Source organism: Juglans regia, chromosome 2 (genome assembly GCF_001411555.2).
Source record: "Juglans regia cultivar Chandler chromosome 2, Walnut 2.0, whole genome shotgun sequence".
Taxonomy (NCBI): domain Eukaryota; kingdom Viridiplantae; phylum Streptophyta; class Magnoliopsida; order Fagales; family Juglandaceae; genus Juglans; species Juglans regia.
Window position 1 is genome coordinate 6,701,227 of NC_049902.1, and position 22,343 is coordinate 6,723,569.

Genomic DNA, 22,343 nt, shown 5'->3' on the forward strand with positions numbered 1-22,343 from the left:
TCACATTATCCTAAATATATTCAGAATATCTTCATGTCACATGCAAAAATTATCAATTTTTATATTCGCTCATATTTTTCTGAGTTCAATAATAGAATGCCAAAAAATAAGCTCATGTTTACACCAGTCATGCCAGAAAATATTTTATTCATATACAGAATCTCATGAGCAATGCAAACCAAATAACTGAGATCGTTTAACATTTATTTTCATAACACAATATGCACATTTTCTAAAATTGACGTTAGTGTATTTTATTTTTATGCAAAATATAGCATAAGAACTCCGCTTACCTGACTCTTGTGAAGAGTTACTAGAGCCTTGAACTTGAATTTTATCAATGTTACGACCTAAATAGAAAATTATTCATTAACATGTTAATACTCCATATAAATGCGAATTCAATAAAACTAACTAAATTATGTGATTCTATTCAGCCCACACATGACATCATTTTGCTTCGGTTTCAATACATGGTATAAGCATACTCCCACACAAGCTCCAAAACATCAACCCAACACGTCATGTCCAACCAATCAACTCACTTTCATAACTCGTTACAACATTAACAGCCCACAATCGTCGCAACCCAACACGACCCTCCATAACACAAGTCCAACAATCAATATTAACTCAAATTGTAACACTTCACAATCACAAAACCGCCACAACATACAATCTAAATAATCATATTTATCCACCCAAACGACCATCTATCAATTCCAATAGTAACTTAAACATCCACCATAACCAACGTCAAATCCAAAACACTAATTTAAACCCGATACAACCAACAAATCCCAGAATAAACCAATAACACAAACAACTTCATCATCCAATCCAACTGACCCCCTTACTCCTCGGACTCAGTCTAGTACAACCAACTAATTCACAGTAAATATGAGTTAGCGCAAAAATACATTTAAATCTCAAGTTCTTTAGGAAAATACTTACAGTGCTGCAATATAATTTTCGAAGGATCATGGAGGTGCAAGAGGTGGCGGCACAACTACACAATAGTGCAAAATGCACTATGACCGTGGGTCTCAAAATGCTAGATTTTGAACGGGGACAAACGAAGACTTAAGATTACTAGGAAATGGGTTAGAGGTGTTGATGAAACTAATGGTGCAATAGTTGGCCAAGCGTGGCGGCGTAGACGGAGGTTGGAGGCCAAAAAACTCAAATCGAAAATGGAGATGGATGGGCTTCACCGGTGGCAGATCGAGGTTGAGGAAGGGTGGGTTAGGTAGCTGGGAGGCCACCAGTACTATGGTGAAAATATGGTGGCCGATGGTGGCACGACGGCGGTGCTAGAGCACAAAAACTGTTCGGCTTGAAGCCATGCGTGGAGGCTAACGGCGGCGAGGGAGGAGCTGGAAACCGAGAGGGGTGGTCGCGGTCCGAAGAGGAAGAAAATGGGACGGGCGGTGATGGCCATGGATGGCGCTCTGGGTGGACGAAGAAAACTGACTGGGAGAGGGGAGGGGTTGTCGCGCGCAGGAGGAAGAAAAGCAGTGGAAAGGAGGAGAAAAAGGAAAATAAAGAAAAAGAGAAGAGGAGAAAGAAAAATGGGAAAAAGAAAAAGTGAGGGAAAGAAATGAGGTCCAACCCTCACAACTTGGGTCACAAAATTGATCTAACGAAAAGAATTTCAAAACAGCGAGTTAAATAAAATAATTTAAACATAGTGACTAAATAAAAATAAAATAATTAAATCCAACAATAAACTAATTTAAAATAAAGAGCAATTTAAATGCATAACAATAATTAATATTAAGAAAGCATATCACAATAAATTTCACAACTTAAAAATCATAAAAATAAATCAACGAAAAATCCGATAAACTTAAAAAAAGAGAACCAATATTTAAATTAGTTAAAATAATCCTTCAATTAAAATACACTAAAATACAGGGTATCACATTCTGACTTAAGTAGGTTTGATTAAATTGATATGTTGCTGACTTAGTGACACTAAAATAGGACAATGGTCAGATGTGGATAAAGTCAATACTCTCACCTCTCCTCCTCCAAAGGTTGCACACCATTCAAAGTTTGCAATTGCCCTATCAAGTCTCTTTTTTGTATGATCTGACCTGTTATTAGCCCATGTATACTTACCATCTATATAACCCAAGTCACTAAGCTTGTAGTCTTGCAACACTTCCCTGAACCTTTCTATCTATTTTTCCTCTCTTCTAGCCCTTCCATACTTCTCACTTTGGTACAAAATCTCATTAAAGTCTCCTAAACAAAGCCACCTTTTAGGATGTTGAAATTTAAGGTGTTTCAAGAGACTCCAACCTTTGTGCCTATTTTCAGTTTCAAGATGACTATAGAAGTATGTCATAATCCAAGAAATTTTTTTTAGATCAATCCATGAGTTTATATGCCGCTGAGAGTAGCTATGTATTTTGAGTTTAACTTCCTCTTCCCAAAATAGAGCCAACCCCCCACTTCTTCCTACTCCCTCCACAGTAAAAAAACATTTAAAGCCCAACTTATATTTTATAGCTTCCAATCTATTTTTATCCATCTCGGTTTCCATGAGAAACAAGATGTTAGGCTTGTGAACCTTAACCAAATGGCTAAGGTCCCTAACTGTTCAAGGGTTGTCAATCTCTCGGCAGTTCCATCTTAAAAGCCTCATATCTCTCGGTGGGGCTAATTAACAGCCTTCACCTCTAAATTCACAACAAATGCCACAACTTGTTTCTTGCCCCTAGCATCCTGATTACTCTCCAAGTTAAATGGAGTATTGTCTTCTTATGTTTTCCTTTTTCTTGTAGCATAAGGAGTATTAGTCAACACAATATTAGCCTGCCCCCTAGCCCTTCTTTTCCACTTATTTCCACTTGTCTCAACAGCTTGTTGTGGTATGCATAGGAGCATATGATCTTCCTCTGTTTCGCTTCCTCTCTCCTTAGTAGTTGCCTTCAAATCTGTTGAGGGTTCTATAATTGAAATGTTCAGGCAATTGTGTGTCATATCTAAGGCTATCTTAGGTAAAACAATCATCTTCAATAAATCTATCTTACTAGTCTGATGCTCCTGATTTGGTACTATCTTCAATATAATCTTGTTATTCTCTTCTCTTATCACCTCTTTGTTTCGAGTAAGCCTTTGACTTTTTATATCTTGGCCAACTGACTTAGTCATATTGATAGCTTGAAGTGGCTTTCCTGAACTACTACCATAACTTGAACTTGTTCCCGAGCTATTTGTACTAGTTCTTGAGTTGGTAGCTCTCATCCAAATCCCATATTGATTGGTACTAGTTAGCTTAGAGTATCCACTTGATTATTCTGGCCAATACATCCACTGGAAGCATGTTTTATAACTCCACAAGTAAAGCAAAACTTATGAAGTTTTTCATATTTGAAGTTAACAAATCCTCTGTGTCCCATCAGATCTACCACTTTCCCTTTTGCTAGTGGTTTCCTTAGGTCTAATTCAACAAGAACTCTCAGCCATCTCCCCCAGCAGTTCTCATTCATATCAGCATCCACTATAATTGTTGTCTCAATCGATAATCCAATTTTATTTCCAATTTCCTTATTCATACATCCCAGGGGTAAATTATGTAACTGAACCCAAAAATTTGTATGTGTCAAAGCCAGGTTTGTTATAGGAGTGTAACCCTCAAATTTTTTCAGACACAGTAAGTTCATGTCAAACAGCCAAGGTTGTCCCTCCCATATTCTATTCAAGTTTTTCTCAGTTTGGAATTCAAATATATATAGGTTTTCACCTATTTCAATGATCTTAACATCAGTACAGAATTTTTATATCTTGCACGAGGGATTTTTGAAAGCTTCTTTATTTATCTTCTTATCAGTTATAATCTTTCCCACCAGATACATCTTACCTCTTTCCATGTGGAGGAGTTTTAGTAGCTATAAAAATAAATACACATGCTAAAGGAAAAGGGGAAAAAAACACTTTTAGCATAAGAATACCGTGACCAATTATCATAATCACTTTTATTCATATAATAATGAACAAAATACTTGTGGCGGAGTTTTAAACAAATATATTACTATGTAAAGAATTTGTTTATTTTCTTTAAAAAAAAAATTGCAGGACTTCAAGACTTTATTTAGTATTATTTTTATAAAAATATTTTAGTTAGAAAGATATTTTATAAAAATAAATTTATAAATTGGCATGATTTGATATAATACGTTAGATTGTAAAATTATTTTTATTATAAAGTAAATAGAATATTCTTTGTATTATTATTTTTTAATTTAAAAAATAATGGACCAAATTTTTTAAAATAAAAAAGAAAAAAAAAAGCCTTTTGTTTGCAAAGAGATTTTGTTTGCTTCACGTGTATAGTGGTTAGTCTGTTTTACAGGTGGCCTGCTCAACTTCTGCATGAACCAACCATAGAGACAACACATTTTTCAAATTATCTAACCAAATAGATTTCATCCAATCTGCAGCGTTCGGATAAAACGGTAATTTTAGATATTTTATAAATAATAAAAAAATATTAAATATTAATAAATAATAATAATAAAATAATAAATAATAATAATATATTTTCCCTACCCACACAATCAAATCTATAAAACATAATAAATAAAGAGCACTTATACTCACATACCTCTTTCCCTCGTGCATCACACGAAAAGCGTGATATGACTTTTCTTATTCTTCTTCTTCTTCTTTTTTTTTTGAGTTAAACGTGCGTTTAGATAAAATATCCAAATTATCAGTGGGTTTCGATTTTTTTTCTTATACCTTGTAATCTCACAGTTGTTTCCGTTCAACCTCATAGTTCACAGGCATTTTCGTTTTTATTATAACAAGTGCGTTGATCTGAGCCAGCTTCTCGTAACAAAGCATATTGTTTTTGTGCTTTCAACAGTTGTGATTTCTTTTGGATCAAAATGGGACAGTTTGTGCTTCATCTGGGGTGTCTGCTTTTGAGTTTACTTCTGATTTTTATTGATCTGGTTAAGCTTCTCTTTAGTTTTTACTTGATTTGCCCATGAGAGAGGAATTTCTGGTGATAGGTTTCGGGGGTAGGGATTTCTTCGAGGAGGGTGAGGTTTCACGAGAGAGGGACTTTGAGTTTTCAAATTTTCAGATTTAGGGAGCTAGTTGGATCGGACTTCAAATTGATTCGGTTTGCCATGTAAGATTCGTGTGGCGTGTGATGAGTTAAACCGGATTATAAATAAATTTTTTCTAAAAAGAAGAATAAATTTTAAAGAGTAATCACTATTTCGCTGCATCCGGATGCACACTTGACGTATCTATCAAACAATGTATTACGTTAAGAGTGACTGGTGTAGTCGGACGAGAGAGAGAGCTAATGGATGAAAGAGACCTAAGGAGGAAAAGAGACAGAAGAGGGCTGGTTCGTTTTATATATAATAATAAAAACACAATTGCCACGTAGGAAATTGCACACCTACGGGCTGAAATAAAGGCTGCGTTTGGATCATAGAATACTCTCAACTCATTTCAACTCATCATTACAATTTTTTCAAATTCCAACACAAAATATAATAAACAATTCAACTTAATCAAATCTCAAAATAATAATAATATTAAAAAATAATATTCTAATAATATTTTATCATCTCAATTCAATTCAATTCAACTCACTTTAACATCCAAACTCACCCAAAATATCCTTTCTCATCTCTCTCTCCCCCGGTCCACCCGCACTGCATGACACCCTTCTTGGAAATTATTACAAAAACTGTATAATATATCAGGAAAGATTTGAACTTTTGGAACACTGGTGAACGCGCAGCTGTTTCAAGAAGGAAAAATCGAATAAAATAATAGAAAAATAATTGTCATACTTTTGGGAATCTAGTCTCAATATTATTATTCTACTTCTCCAGAGCAGCCAAAAGAAAGAGCATAAATTGATCGTCAAATTTAATTTTATAAAAATTCATCAGAAAGCCGAGGAAAATAGTAAAGAACCTTTCTACCAGAGTGCGTGCGACTGAGCCATGTACAGTTCGAAGAGATAGCAGCAGGTTATGAAGTCTCAGAATCGAATCCGAGCAGGTTCTTATCTTGCACTTACTCACCAACCCAGTTTGTCAATTCGTTCATCTTTGAGAACCCAGATGATAAGATCTTGATTTCCATTATATTCTCTCTTTTTTTAGTTTTATTCCATTTTCAGGTGATTTCTAGAAATTTACTCTCGGCTCTAATAACTAGTAGATGACGAAATACATGCCTGTGTCTGCAGATTGATCACTGGCTTTGATCATGAATCTGAAAAGAGGTGACTTTTTTTCTTGGAGAACTGGAGGTTGTGTGCGGCAAGTTTACCATGGGTGTAGTTCGTGATTTTCTTTTGGAAAAGAAAATTGAAATTTCCTTGTTAGATTGGCGGTTGATTCATTAAAGGTGGTTGTTTAGATGGTACTGGCATATAACACATTTTAATCCTCTCCAAAACCCCTTAGGGTTTAAAGTGAGAAACTGGGTTTCCTTTCACAATCCAGATGGGGGTTTCTCTTTCTATGTTTGTAAGAATCAAGCTGATCCTGTTATTGGGTAGTCGTAGTTAAGTCTTATTCTTGAATGTGATGACCCTTAAAATTGATGCTTGATGCACAGATAAGCCAGCAATTCATTGGCTTGGGTTTGTAGAACTTTTGATACTGCCCATTTGATCTTTTTGGAAAGAGACTATAATTCAAACCCTTTTTTTTTCAGTCTAAGAGCTGTTACTCTTTTGTTTCATCTGAACCCCACACTTTTCTCTGGATTCCAGCAATGGTGGAAAAGGGCATGCTTCCCTCGAGGTTTCTTTTCTACTTAGTAACCATTTCTATGTTCCTTTTGATCCTTTCATCTGTGTTCCTTCTCGAATTTAGAAATACTTCCATCATACCCACATCGGTATTTAAGCTTTTCCTTGTTAATAGCTCATCAGCTGACATCAAACCCAATATCAGAAGTGAACAAACGACACTTCCTTTGATCCCTTCTGGGGATACACAAATTAATTCTGAAAGGTCCATGAGAAGTGGAAGATTGGGATGTCAGGTGAACAATTCGAGTAGGGAAATCTCTTCTCTAGGAAAGCATAGAAATATTGTCTGCGATGCTACTCAGGCTCTCTTGAGAGTGTTTATGTACAACTTGCCTCCGGAATTCCACTTTGGACTGGTGGGTTGGAAGGGGAGGGTGAATCAGACATGGCCAAATGTCAATAACCCAAGTCGGATCCCATCATACCCAGGTGGGCTGAATTTACAACACAGTATAGAGTACTGGCTTACCCTTGATCTTTTGTCTTCGAACACCCCAAATGTTGTTAGATCCTGCACCGCCATAAGAGTGAAGAATTCAAGTCTAGCAGATGTCATTTTTGTTCCATTCTTCTCATCTTTGAGTTACAACAGGCATTCTAAGCTTCATCGCAAGGAGAAAGTTAGTCTTAACCAGATATTGCAGGAAAAATTGGTTAAGTTTTTGAAGGGTCAGGAAGAATGGAAGCGATTGGGTGGAAAGGATCATCTAATTATTGCCCACCATCCAAATAGCATGTTAGATGCAAGAAGCAAGTTGGGTTCAGCCATGTTTGTACTCGCAGATTTTGGAAGATACCCAGGTGACATTGCGAATCTTGGGAAGGACATAATTGCTCCTTACAGGCATTTAGTGAGGACCATCCCCAATGGCGAATCAGCCCCATTTGATAAACGTCCTATATTGGCATATTTCCAAGGGGCAATATACAGGAAAGATGTGAGTTGTCCTTTTCCCGTTTACTATCAATTATTCAACAATTCGTTCTGTTACTGCTTCCTTTAGATACCTCCCTTCTTTGTATAGACTTATTCTATCCCCAAAGCGTGGAATTAATACTACATGCTTTTATGCATTTTTATTCTTGTTGGAATTGTGTTGAGAAGAATCAGACATATTATGAAATGCTGCATGATTAGCTTGTAGAATCCTGGATTTGGTATTCCTATCAAAAAAGAATCCTGTATTTGGTATTGGAAATTGGGAGTGACTTCAAATGTGATTCAGACCCCAGAATAACTGCAGTTTAAAGGAGATCACTCAAATTTTTTTGTACTTCGTGAATTAAGGCGATAAATTCTGATAAAAAATTGAAAAGATGACAGGGTAACATTTTGATCATTGGTTTGTATTACAGCTGGCATTTATTTATGATTTTTGTCCGAGTTGCTTCTAATAACTGTAAAAATACAACAAATATAGGGGAAGGGCAGGGGGAAAGAGGATTTCTGAGTATCAATCTGGTTTGAATCTCATATAATAAACACAATAAAAGAAAATCTTTACTGAACAAAAAAAAAAAAAAACACAATGAAAGTGTTTCTTGGCCAATCTACAAGAATGTCCTGAATTAAATGGTTAGGATTATTTTGTTGATTGAAATGCTGTTTGGGAGACTTTATGAGCAGGACCAGTATGTGTTGGATCTGACATACCACCCTTTGTACCATTATTGTAGCTTATATAAGATGAATGCTTCCTAGGTTCTCATGCAAATTGCACTTTGTAATCGACTTACACTATTTAAAATGGGCAATAGTAAAACATGATTTCAGTACTTTAGTTTCATAAGTGGACAATCTAAAACTTATCAGAAGATATGAAACGCATTTGAAAAATGCATGTTTATTTTCAAGGGGATATGATAAACACAATATACTTCTAATGCTAGCTTTGATAAGCACAATAAACTTCTGATGCTAGCTTTCTAAATGTGGCTGTGATGGCCACTTTTGTCATCATTGCCGGCCTTTCAGCCAGCTGTCTATGGTGCTTTGCTTTCTCCTTTTCCCATTCAACCATATAGCTTTGACAACATCAATCTTTTGAATTTAGTAATGATATCTTACTCCACATAGATCAATCTAATCTTCGGTTTAAGTTTATTTCCAGGGAGGAATCATTCGCCAAGAACTATTTTACCTTCTCAAAGATGAGAAGGATATACACTTCACATTTGGCAGCATTCGAGCAAATGGGATTAACAGTGCAGGCCAAGGGATGTCATCATCCAAGTTCTGCCTAAATATTGCTGGAGACACCCCTTCCTCAAATCGTCTCTTTGATGCCATTGCAAGTCATTGTGTTCCTGTGATCATTAGCGATCAGATTGAGCTACCATTCGAAGATGTCTTAGACTACTCAGAGTTTTGCTTATTTGTCCGTGGATCTGATGCTGTAAAAAAGGGTTACTTACTGAAACTTCTTAGAGGAATTAAGCAAGACAAGTGGACCAGAATGTGGGAAAAATTGAGGGAGATTGCGCATCATTTTGAATACCAGTATCCATCCAAGCCTGGGGATGCTGTGGATATGATTTGGGAAGAAGTTTCACGCAAGATATCTTCAATTCGTTTTAAACTCCACAGGAATAACAGATACAGCAGATCTCAGTTTCGACTACAGAATGATTCATTCTCTTAAGAGAGTCCGAGTTTTCTTGACCTTGGAGTATATGGAAAATCACCAAAAATCGGCTAGATGAAGGGCTTATTAGAGAGGCACAAGCTTAGTCAGTTTGAAGATCTGTTAGTGCTTTTGTTCGCTTATAATCACACCACTGGTAATTTTGATTTATTTCAATTCTTTTAGATTTACAATTACCTTTGGTGTTCTGATTATCTGATTATCAATTATTTTAGATTTACAATTGCGGCTTCATCCTCCTTTGAAACACACTACCCAGCATAAAATTGAACAAGGAAAGACCAAGTACTATATACCAAAGCTTACCTGAGTTCACAAACCAAGTTTTGGAAAAGTGCATCAGATATTAATTTGAGCAAGCATGCAATGGGATAAAATAACACGAAGAATTGGCAAAAAAACTCACGAAAAATGCTTTCTTTAGTTAACTGTAACAATGCAAGAAGAGTCACCAATGCAAATGTTTTGAAATTCACGTCTTTTCGCATATAGAAAATTTGCTATATATTGTATATGTATGAGCCACATACTCCTGTATCCTACTCAGCTGGTTGTTAGGACTTTCAAGATTCTAAGAAACAACGATACTACCGGCTCACAGATTGGTTTAAGCTGCAATTCTTCAGCTTGACAAAAAAACTTGGACTGAAACAAATGGAAATAGAGAAATTCAACCAAACCGCTTCAAGGAATTACTGAGGAAGCAGGATGCCAACCACCCTTGTGTTTCTCTCTGCATCAGGTATAGCCACTAGCGTCTCTTCCTTTGAGATGCCCCCTTACCACCTCCCTCTCCACAGTAGAAGATAAAGCTTCAGCATGTCAACACCTATTATGAATAGGGTCTGATCCTTTTCGAACTCGCCTTTTGTTCGACTGATTTGGATCGAACATTATTGAAGGTGCAGGTGCCAAACTGAGCTTTGTATGTGTGTCCTCCACAGCAACAGCCTCTTGGACTCGCAAATGTTCAAGAAATGGTAATTGTACTTTGTCCCATTTCAGAGCAAGGCCAATGCTTCTCAGGCCTGCAACCTCATCTGGTTGAAGAGCTAAAACCCCCATACAAACAAGAAGAATGACTCCTCTACAAACCAAAGGACCCATATGCTTGTACTCTGCAAAAACAAGAATATGTCGTGTGTCTGAACTTCCTATTGCTTATGCCTTATTCCCTCCTATAAAAATAAGCCTGAGGTTTATCTTTTATGGGATTTGGAATGCTAAAAGCATAAAGCACAAGGTGGCCCCACAGAACATGTAGGGAAGTTTTAGATTCACCTCAATCATAAGCCTGCCACAGAAGCAATAAAAGGCTGTTTTGGAAGACTCTGACGGGTTTGAATGAAAAGATTGTTTGGAACACTATCCTTGAGAAGCCAAGTATCTTTGCATCTGGTTTCCCCTAAATCTCTATGTCATTTGCCTTGGCCTTTTTTTACCAAACCAAGACCAACAAGAGACTCTTGAACTCTTTAGCCAACTGACCACGTAATCCGACCACACTGACATGTCCTTGCATCTTGCTAAATGCTCTACATGCAGGTTGAATCCAATAGATCCATCTTAAACATCTCATTTTTTCGAAGTTTGTTTCTACTTACATGAGATATCATCATCTATAATTCCACACTCATGCATTACAGGACTTTTTAACGCGATTATACTTCCTCCAATTTAGTTTATGAGAAATATTGAAGTTGGAAGAACAAATATAATTTTCCACTCATGTGTTGTCTCGTTTGTTTTCACAATTCCTCTCAACTCATCTCATCTAATTATTACAATTTTATCAAATTCTCACACAAAATAAAATAAACAATTCAATTTTTTCAAATTTCAAAACAAAAATAATATTAAAAAAATATATTCTAATAATATTTTATTTAACTTTTAACTTTAATCTCAACTCATCTGTAAAAACAAACGAGGATTTTAGCATTTCAATGGTTATCACATGTGATATCCAATGAATTATCTAAATTAAGAATATTATAGAGGATATTTTGACTGTGTAAACTATAAAAAGTATATTAAAACTTGGAAAAAGAAGATTCCAAGAATTTTGATAGAAATTGAGATTGGTACAGGAGCAAGAAAGCCATCAAAGGTAGAGAGACGTTGGGGAGAATAGAGTAGTCCCTCCAAAAAAAAAAAAAAGAAGAAGAAGAAGAAGAAGAGGAAGAAGAAAAGAAAAAACAAACAAACACTTGCTTTATGCACCCCAGACTTGCTTTATGCTTAACTTACTTTAGAATTCCAAGCTCTTCTATCCACGCAACGAAAATCACAATCTTTGTTTCTTGTGCTAAATGGGATTCCTTTATGCTTTTCTTTGCTCTCTCTTCGGATTGCTCAGCTCCTAAACCCTCCAATATTCAAAGTCTCAAAGGTTTCACGTTCATTTGGTTTCAATATCTTCTGCCCTTATCTCCTTTTCTTTCTTTATTTTGTTACTCGCTTATCCATGAAGACCATCTTTCCCTTCTCTTGATCCTCTTCCTCCCATCTCCTTTTTGTAAGCCGCCCCTTAAACTTCCTTCAACTGCGTGAAGTTTTAAAACCCCACAAACAAGAAAGAAAATAGCAAAAAAAGAACAAGATTGTTATTTCGGTTTTTAAATATATATATATATATATTATATTGGAAAACCTTTCCAAGGCAGGGTCTTTCGAACCTACCCATGCAGAGTAAATTTCGATTTTGTGTACCACATTCTCGAAAGTTTTGCTATACGAAACTGGTTAAATCACTGACTTTTCACCAAGAGGTATGGCCCCAAAGAATTATTTATCCTAATGAGATGTTGAACTTTGAACCTTAAAGGAAATAATACCTCAAAACCAATGTGTTCCCCACTTGGGCCAATCCCTTGGGATTATCTCGATTTATATTGAGCTCACCGTGTACCCATGAGGTGCATAGGAAAATTGTTAATTTTTTAATTATGTTTATAACTTGATTTTGAAGTTTTCTAAATCCAGCACTCTTCAATTACTTACTATAATAAATTACATATAGAGGGAAGAAGATGAATCATTATAGGAAAAATAATACAAAATGTTTTGGACTTAGATTAGATTCAAGGTCATTTAATGCATGATGGATGATGTGGCTCAATAGAAGTAAGACAAAATATATATACAAAATGTTTTGGTCTATTGACACATCATTTATCATGTAAAAAATTATATATGCTATAGATGTGTATTTGAGAGAGAAAAGTAGCCCAAGAAGGAAGAATAGGGTGGTTGTGGTCCAAACCAAGTATAGTAGAGGTAAGATACTCTGTGGGGGCTTCTTCTTTGAGTGCCTGAGTATAGAAAAAGCAAAAGAATCAATGAATTGTTGCTTTCCAATATCTTCCTTCACCATCACATGTAAGCAGCTTTTAAGGGAGGCCCCTCCCTCTCAAACCTTCCTGCCTATACATCATGTGCCTACTTACCTAAATTTTTCTTTATTTTTACAGATGAGATGAGATGAGATGATATGAAAGTTAAAAATTAAATAAAATATATTTTTTTAATATTATTTTTATTTTAAAATTTTAAAAAATTAAATTATTTATTTTATTGTGTAAAAATTTGAGATAAAATGAGAAGAATTGTGAAAATAAACGAGGACTAAATCATCTGCTGGCAATCCCAAAACTGCCACTGCCTCTATGGTTACCTCCACCTTTGGCTCTCACTTTGAAAGTTGTGTGCCTCCCAACACTTGGGATGTGGGCTATTACCATGTATTTACTGCACCCCTTTGGTAGTCCAATGACAAAAGGGTTATAAAAAAAAAAATTAACATTTTACAGTAAATAGTGTGTTTACACACCAACTTATATCGAGTTCAGATCCTCCTTCAGCCATATTGCTAAGAAAAAATAATAATAAAACTTAGAACCAGGAATTAGTATCAGAACCCTGAGCACCAAGGCCCCACTAACAGAGACAATATTTAGACTGTACATTGGTGTATTAGGCTCTAAGCATGCACAATGGGCGTTCGATTAGAAATGACAAAGTAGCAAATCAAAGTAGGGTGTCTTTGTAGATTTTTAAAGACTGGTCCCAAGTAATAGGATTCCAGAAGCTTGTGTTGTCTTTTCCATTTTTTAACAAAAAAAAAACAAGAGGCACAGTATAAAGAAGCCAAAATCGAATGGACCAAGCATTCTTGATGACACTTCCCTGCATTTTATGCAAGAGTTCATAGTTTACAGATAGCATTTAATGCAGTGAGTTCAAGGTTGTGTCTATCTTCGTGCAATATCATCGACCCATCAATCAGATTTCAATCAAAATGAGATTTGACAGATAGTCATTTTTCTTTTAACGACTTCATTTATTACTCAATAATTTAATATTATATCTATCATAACATTTTAATCAAATCTATATATCACAATCTATATATCGTCTTCTTCTCTGTGACTTGAATCCGAAATATGATTCCTACTGATACTAATTTTTAAATATCTAATTATTGACCTAAAAAATTTAAGAGTGTTAGATACTAATTTAATTAAATTTTTTAATCTTTGGATCATAACAGAGGCTAAGCTTAATCTATGCTATACAATAAAATTAAAATTACGCTTAAATAATGAGCTAATGTTAGATATTCTGTGAATAATAAAAAAAAATAATAATAATTAAATAATCAATAATAATAAAATATTTTCAAAATACTTCACTATCCAAACTAGTTCTTTGTTCAAAGAACTAAGGGCAATAAAAATCACGATGGAGACTGAGGACAACAAAAGCTTGTGATAATTGATTGCTGGTAGAGGCAAACACTACCAGTGTTACATCAACATAGGCCAACCACCATCTGATTAAAAAATAATAGAATTTAAGTGATAAGAAGGCATCAAAGAGATGTAGGTAGAGGAATAAGAAAAATGCCAAGATGGAATCACAAATATTGAAAGCGTGAAATCTTGACTAACAAGATGGGTCGGGTTGGTCGAAAGAAATCAAAGCAATAACTGTATTCTACTTCATACGAGAGAGATCATGAGAAGCCACAAGAATACATTCAACAAAGCAGTGGAACCATGTCATGAAAATCATCATAGCACCAGTGTCTTGCTATATGGCATGGCGTGGCTCAAACAAAGCTAAAAGCCAAATAGCACTAGCAAGGGTTTATTCTCAGGCATACTACTTTAAAACAGAAGGGTACTCATTAGTAAACACCCACGACAAAAAAAAACTTGTCCATGAGTATCGTCCTGTGCAAAGAAAACGTCCCCACCACCATCAAGTTCTTATTAACATGCTGATACCAATATCATAATCCGTACAATCTATGGAAATAGCTCTACCAAGATAAGAAGTTCCCCATGCAGCATAACTGCAGGCAGTAATACCACAGATATATGTACAAACATCATGAGAAAAAATGGGAGGGCATTTGAAGTTTTTCTTCTTTTGGTGGGGAGAGAGATTAAAGATGCAACTTGACAAAAGATAAAAAAAAGGGCCTTCCAATTTTCCCACTGCTAGTATCAAATTTTAAACGACTTGCTCAAATTTCCAATACCAACTTTTCTGCATCAGCATTGTAGAATCTACAACTGTTATGTACAACATATCATTGAAGTGGTTCCTGATGGGGAATCACTGCAGGTCCAGGTGCTAGGGTGAACTGCATGCCCCGACGTTGTCCAGCCTGCAGCATAAATGCAGCAACTTCAGTTCCTGCAAGTGCTGCTGCTTCCTGATGTAATAGCATTCGTGGACAAATTAGGGGAAAAAATCAATAAAATTATTGAATAACCAACTACACAAGCCAGCAACTCTCAAGTACGATTTTACACCCAAATGCACTAAAACTGTGTCAGTGTGTGTGGAGAGAGAGAGAGAGAGAGAGAGATCTTGACTAGGAAAAGGAACAAAGAGAAATTAAAGAAGACCCCATTTATCAACATAAAGACCATTTACTGATTCAACAATTCAATTCCAATTATATCTAGGTGGAAAACTTCTCTTAAATTACTAAAAAGGTAGTTCAAAGCACAGGGCAAAAAAATACGTTGGCTTTCCTTTTGTAATCAACCTCATCACTACTAAAAGGCCATATCAAGGAACATATTTGGGTTAAAATTTCTTTCCTCCAAAACTGCAGAACCAAAATGCTAACCTGTCTTTGCCTTCGTCGCTGCAATATACTGATGGCCCATGCCATAATGTAACATGGCAGAAGAAAGCCAGCAGCCCGAAGTAAGAAAATCTGTAAAACCTAAACAATTAAGTTAAACAGATCAACAATGTGAATTTTCATAAGACAAAACTCTTTTTTGATAATTGATTTTCGTAAGACAAACTCAAAGACCCATATCCTACATACAGAGAAAAAAGCGGAAGCATCATCTTCTCCATCAGCACTGGCGAGGGATAGAGCATGCCTTAACAGCAGAAGAGCCATTAACTGCCAAGGAAAAAGCGGTATTGTAATGTGTACTGATACTATAATATCATGTAATAGGGGTAAAATAAAGACGAAAAGACTAAGGGGATGTTTGGAAACATATCTCATCTCATCTTATACCATCTCATTTCCTTTAAAAATATCATTCAAATACAAACACTTTCAAACTAATCATTACAACTTTCCCAAATTCTCAAACAAAAGACAAAAAACAATTCAATTTTTTCAAATACCAAAACAAAAATGATATTATAACAATATTTTAACTTTATAATAATATTTTAACTTTATAATATTTTTTATTCAACTTTTTCTCTCTCCTTTCCCAAAACCCAATAAATACACTCAAACTATCTTACTACTATTCACAAACCATCTTACTATTATTCACAAAATTCTCATCTCATATCATTCTCCAAGCATCCCCTAAATTTTATTTTCCAATTGGGAGGGTGTATCCCAGGTGTTGCTTATGAAAACATCCAGATCACAACTTACGATAAGATCTGGATGTTGTCGACCAGTATAAACAAGATCCCAAGGACAAAATGTAAAATTCCTTAGATGACAGGAGTCATGAAAGAATTTGATTCCTACACACCCAAGCAATGCCAAGCCTAGCAAAAATCTCATCCCATATAGCCTTAAACACATCACAATGGAGAAGAAGGTGATGCCCAAGAGGGTGCTGAGTCTTTAGGCTTGTTGGAGAGGTATTCAAGGCAATCGACAAATTGCGGCTGTTTGGAAGATGGTGCCTCTATGCCTTTTGTGGGTGTATTTGGAATGAGAGGAATGGGTGCTGTTTTAACAATAGAGAACGTTCGGTGGGAGGGATTAGACATTTTTTCTTTCATATGTTGTCACTTTGGGCCTCGGTTATTGTATTGGATGGGACTAGTTAATGACTTTCATGCTGTTTTTTCAGCTCTTAGCTTTTAATTAGGTGACTTCTCTTGTATACTTCATGTGTACATGGGCTATGCCAAATTATGTGGTCTAATAAATTTTTCTTACTTGTAAAAAAAAAAAAAAAAAAAAAAAAAGTGGTTCTATGGCTTACAATTATAGCAGCAGAGCGGCAAAATGCAGCACCACCAGCACTAGTATCTGCATAGTCATCATACTCGGCCTCCAAAAGATGGCGTTCCGCTGCCGCCATTGCCAATAGTCGAGGGTCATGCAAATCCAAAGGTGTACCAGAAATTGTCCAACCCTCACTGTGAGACATAAAAATCAAATTTTCCAGTACATGAGTATGTAAGAATAGATCCATTCGTAGCAATCCCTATAAAAAGAATCTCTATTTCCATGGACAAATGTAAATACTAAAGAGTACAACATAGTAAAATAGGCAATGTGTGTGTGACAGAAAATATATATATCTGTATCCGTACGTGCCTGTTTCTGTATATTCTGTATATAGTTCAAAAATTTTATCAACTGTATCCACACGCCAAGAAATCAATATAATTCATCAATGAGAATATTAAATGCATGGGACAGCGTTCAAGTTACCTTATATCAATTGAAGTATCTTCAGAGTGAGGAAGAGGTGGTGGTGTAGTATAGCCAGGTTGGTAAGGCTGCAAAGACAGGATTTCTATGTGAAGGAGATAAACTCACATGACCTCTTAAGTCATAATTGGAAGAACATATGAACATAAGCTTTAAGCAAATGCACACTAACATGCTCACATATTGTACTTAAATATGAGACCAAAAGCCCATCCTTACCCATGTCTATGCCAAATGCAGCTAAAAAATTCAACACGTTTTGAATGTAACTGTAACATTTTAAAAAGCAATTTTCATCAATATTAATCATAAAGATCATAAGGCATCAAGTTCTTTTTTTACCAGTGTAAGTGGAAGTAACCCAGATATCAGATATGAATGGTAAAAATTGGATTTTGTGAGGCCTATAAGAGCATGCTAAAAAAGATAGCCAGGTATTTAAAATAAGGCATCAAGTTCTTTTGAATACCACAATTTACCACAATATCTCATTTGGTACCTATGCAACAACAGACACAATAGCTCGTCCTTGAACAATTTATTTTGTGACTTACAGTTCACATCACTCAGAAATAGAAAACTATCACCATTGCCAGTTTCTGAAACTAAACAAGTTGCTTATATCTACGTCTCAATGAATATTTCAGTGTTCAAATAATATAAACTCAACATACATAAATCATTTATGTAGATTTTCTACCAAACAGAGATTAAGATAGAAACAACTACAGATGGTAAGAATGCATGGGCTTACCTGATGACATATCTCACAAGTAATATCTCCCTTCTCATTGCACCATCGCTGAACACATTTCCTATGAGCAAACTGCATAAAAAAGAAGGGGCCGGGGGAGAAGTTGTAAGTTTTGGAGGCTTTAGCTTTATTACAACAACTCAATGAAATTTTTAAAAGAGAAATGTGAATGGAATACTAAATGCAAGAATTGATTTTTGGGAATATTTTTTTTTTTATTGGCACCGGGTGTCTAAGAACAACATCCCAACTAATCCCAGGGGTGCATAGGCACTCGGCAAGGAGTTTCCCGCAAATGCACCTAGGATAATTCAAGGAGAAAATCCCTCAGTCCGATGGCCCCTAGAGATTGTTTGCACCCAAGGGGATTTGAACCTTAGACCTGGGGGGAGCAAACTCCCAAGCCCAAGGCCTTTACCACTTGAGCCAACCCCTAGGGGTTTGATTTTTGAGAATATGCTTCAAACAGTCAGCCACAACAAAAGGAAGCCATGTGTGTGTGTGTGTGTGTGTGACCGAGAGCCGATACACACGACAGATACTGCTATGAGGCCACTAATGTACAGCCCAAAACTACCAGTTAGCTTGACGAGAGCAATATGTCCTTAACATGAAGTTTCCTATGTAAGACAGGGTGCCATATATATGTGAAAGTTGCCTGTTTTTCAATCAGAAAAACATATGAATAATGACTGCTGACACTAGTAGCCAAGTGGAAGTACCTCTCCTTTTAAAATTCAGGAGAGACCTTGTGTTCCAAGGGAAAAGGCTATCAAATTGTATAGCCAAAATTACCTTTTGTATTGTATTATATCGAGACCAGCATGATCAGTTAGATGTATTAAAGGAAAGTTGTCAGCAAATTTATGCCAAAATAAAACCCTTAAGACATCCAAAAACATCAAATTCAGAAAGAAGAGCATTGTTTCTGAGAGAGAAAGAGGATACCTTCAAACTACCACTGCAAGAACAAGGGACCTCCAAATTTTTAACGCTGTCCTCCTCCTGGCAGATACGACATTCCACTGACTGAATCAGTGGTGCTTCTTCTTCAGACACACCAAGTTCCCCAACTCTCTCAACATCAATAGTGCAAGTGGGTGGATGAGCAGGATGTGAGCCAGAACCCTCTCCAGAAGATCCTGGGACTCCCTCAGCCCCTTGCACTGAATGCAAAGTCTCGGATTTAACATGGCCATCAACACACAAAACCACATGGTCACCCATTCTTACTCAAACCACAGCTCCTGATTCACCATAAAATCCTATTAAGTTAATTCATCAAAAAAAAAAAGCTTCGAATTCATCAAAAGAAAAATGATATTCCAGTTATTTCCATACAATTTACGACTTATGCAGCTGTAGTTCAAGACTTCAAAATATCTACGTGATGTATTGTGTTTCTCTCTAGGGAAACATAAAACATCACAATGGAATTATTCAGTTCTCTTCTACTTTTCTCGGTTTCATCAGACAGCAAGAAAAATCAATTGAAAATTTGGAATTAGTGACGGGATGAATTGGTAACCGCAGCTCACAAACATAAGATTCCGCATCCCCTTTTCTTTTTGTTTTAATTTTTCCCTTTATTTTCCGGAAATATCTCAATAAACTAAAACAGAAAATGACAACATTTTCGTACGAGGAGATTCAAATTCCTAACAAAGTCAACCCATTTCGGCTCTCTGTTTGGCTGCTCAGAAAATGCAGAAACACCATTCAACCCAGTAAAACCCAATTCCCACAAACAGTAAGTGAAACAATAACAACAGAGAGAATTACTTACAAAACTAACAAAGAAGAAACTCAAAATTTCAATCTCTCTCTTTTTGCTTTTTGTTTTCTCAAACAAACAAAAGTGATAACTCCAAAGCCCAATAGCAACCAAAATCCCAACTAAAATGCCAAGAAAAAAAACTGAATCAACAAAGTTCTAGAACCATCCGACACAAGACACTAGAATCAACAATCACAACCAAACTTCGACCAATTTGGGATCTTTTCATTAATCCCAAGCTAAATTAACAAAAAAAAAAAAGGGGGACGCTATGGAAATTAAGAAAAAGCCAAAGGTGAAGGTACCTGAAGATTTCCACGAATTTGCTCTCTTTTGGACTGAGGAAAAAATTAAAAAAAAACGGCAAACACGACCTCCTATTTTCCCTTTGAAGTTACAAAGAACACGAGAGAGAGAGAGATCGTTTTACGTATATTTATAAACGAGGGAATTGGCTTGTGATTAGGTTCGGAGTAAACGAAGCTGGACCTACTTGTACTTCTAGCTAGGTTCGGTAACGTCCGTTTCAAGTCGAGAACAAAATTACGATTTTACCCTCCATTTAACGCGTCTTCCTTCAACCCGGGACCTTCCAATTAGAGAAGCAATCCTTAGCATTGGCAATGGATAGGCAAATGTGTTTTAAGTAGTATGGTATTCACACGTATTCTATCAATAATAATAAAAAATAAATAATAAAATAATAAATAATAATAATAAATAAATAATAAAATAATAATAAAATAATAAATAATAATAAAATATTCTGATAATATTTCAGATATTCTCAATACCCAAACTAAAAAACAGAAGGTTTGGTTAAAGTTAAAATTTTTGAAGTGGTTAATTCACATTATAGTCATTTCAAAATTAAAATAATAATCTAATTTATATATTTTAATAATTTTTTATTTTTTTATATTTTATAAATACATTTCATATATTAATTAATAATTTAGTTTTTACTGTCCAAACAAATTATTTAACATGAAGAAAAAAGGAAGCATAAATGAAGAGAAAGTGAATACTTTTTAATAAAATATTATTTTAGTTGGTAAATAGTAACTCATCAAATATGACTTTAGTTTTCCATTTATTGTAGCTCATAACTTCAGTTAAAATGATTTAATACAACTGATTTTGGGAAAATTTAGTCAAAATTTAAACTTGGTTGTCATTTGGCTAGTCCAATGCTAATGCAAGAGCATTAGTATTGGCTTCATCAAAGTCATCTTCAAATTTGATGAAAAGTAAATATTTTCTATAAATTCATAACCTCTCTAGTCATGGCCTATAATCTTATATTGGATTAGTCAAAATAATAATATAAAATTATTTTTTTAATAATTATTTTTAAATTATTTTTCTATATTTTACAATTACACTAACTATATATTAATTATTAATAATATTTCTTCCTTCAAATATTTCAAAACTAACTATATATTAATTAATAATATATTGTTAATTAATGAAAGTAAAAAAGGCATTCGATGAAAGCGAAAATCGTGGTAAATGAAAACTAGAAAGTAAAACAATTGAGATAATTTTTATAATAAAATATTATTTTTGAATATGAATGGTACATCTTCAAATTTGAAGACATATTTAAAATTACTGTAACTCATAATTCAAACTTTTACTTTTTGAAAAAGCCAACGTACGTAGATCATTTTATCTACATTTCTTCAAATTTTAAAAATATATTGGTTTTTGAAGAAGCCAATGCTAGTGCTTAGGAGTTGTTTAGATAATAAGATGAGATGATTTTAAATTAGTTAAAAATTGAATAAAATATTGTTAGAATATTATTTTAATATTTTTATTATTTTGTAATTTAAAAAGATTGAATTATTTATTATATTTTATGTGAAAATTAAAAAAAATTATAATGATAAAATAGGATGGGTTAGGAGCGATTCTCAATCCAAAAGACTCTTAATGAGTAGTTTTACATAGTAGTGTTCCATGCGGGCACAATTTTACATATAATGTTGTATCTATTCAGTGATAATCTTATAAATTTTTCTTTTATAATTCGAGTTTTGAGTTTCAGGTTTTAAAATTTTTACTATTTTAATAATTGACACGTAAGTAATTATGTGCGTAAAATTGCAAGTGCAATATACCACATAAATCACGTCAGTTTGTAAATTTATTTTTCAAAAAATTTTTTATTGTTAAAACATTTCTCAATTAAAATTCGAGAGAAAATTAAGGCCATCGAAGTAATCTGAATTCCACGTTGATCATCTCTTGATCAATAGACTACTATTAAGAGAAGGTTATCTTGAATCTTGAGGATGCTTTGGGTTGATAGCTCCATAAATGAAATTTTAAATTGAGTTAAGTCGAGTCGAGTTGAGATAATAAAATATTATTAGAATATTATTTTTTAATATTATTAT

The 22,343-nt window shown here is 34.8% G+C and overlaps 2 protein-coding genes across 5 annotated transcripts; one reads left to right on the plus strand and one right to left on the minus strand.

Annotated features, from left to right (window-relative positions):
- Positions 1-5,760: 5,760 nt before the first annotated feature.
- Positions 5,761-10,816, plus strand: LOC108995471 (probable arabinosyltransferase ARAD1). Of its 3 annotated transcripts, none has more exons than XR_001996863.2 (4): positions 5,761-6,042; positions 6,233-7,743; positions 8,917-10,192; positions 10,353-10,816. XR_001996863.2 is itself a non-coding variant. In XM_018971045.2 (3 exons), the coding sequence occupies exons 2-3, from the start codon at positions 6,766-6,768 to the stop codon at positions 9,445-9,447; spliced, it is 1,509 nt and encodes a 502-aa protein (XP_018826590.1). In that variant the 5' UTR covers positions 5,761-6,042; positions 6,233-6,765; the 3' UTR covers positions 9,448-10,816. The 3 variants fall into 3 exon arrangements, 1 of the variants encoding a protein (XP_018826590.1); XR_001996862.2 differs by having other exon boundaries at positions 5,779-6,042; positions 8,917-9,586; positions 10,052-10,816; XM_018971045.2 differs by having other exon boundaries at positions 8,917-10,816.
- Positions 10,817-14,660: 3,844 nt separating this feature from the next.
- Positions 14,661-20,345, minus strand: LOC108995476. Of its 2 annotated transcripts, none has more exons than XM_018971053.2 (8): positions 20,241-20,345; positions 19,107-19,405; positions 18,159-18,230; positions 17,405-17,472; positions 16,950-17,106; positions 15,806-15,886; positions 15,599-15,688; positions 14,661-15,175 (listed from the first exon to the last, which is right to left on the minus strand). In XM_018971053.2, exons 2-8 carry the CDS (start codon positions 19,383-19,385, stop codon positions 15,050-15,052), a joined length of 873 nt encoding a protein of 290 aa, XP_018826598.1. In that variant the 5' UTR covers positions 19,386-19,405; positions 20,241-20,345; the 3' UTR covers positions 14,661-15,049. The 2 variants fall into 2 exon arrangements, with proteins under 2 accessions (XP_018826598.1, XP_018826597.1); XM_018971052.2 differs by having other exon boundaries at positions 15,599-15,697.
- Between the last annotated feature and the right edge of the window lie 1,998 nt (positions 20,346-22,343).

Excerpts from the sequence above, each read along its gene's own strand:
- LOC108995476 (XM_018971052.2), bottom strand. The coding sequence starts at position 19,385 with ATGGGTGACCATGTGGTTTTGTGTGTTGATGGCCATGTTAAATCCGAG. Across the intron at positions 18,231-19,106 it reads CTTGCAGTGGTAGTTTGAAG|TTTGCTCATAGGAAATGTGT; the intron begins GTATCCTCTTTC and ends TTTTTTATGCAG. Across the intron at positions 15,176-15,598 it reads AGCGACGAAGGCAAAGACAG|GAAGCAGCAGCACTTGCAGG; the intron begins GTTAGCATTTTG and ends CTATTACATCAG.
- LOC108995471 (XM_018971045.2), top strand. The coding sequence starts at position 6,766 with ATGGTGGAAAAGGGCATGCTTCCCTCGAGGTTTCTTTTCTACTTAGTA. Across the intron at positions 7,744-8,916 it reads GGGCAATATACAGGAAAGAT|GGAGGAATCATTCGCCAAGA; the intron begins GTGAGTTGTCCT and ends GTTTATTTCCAG.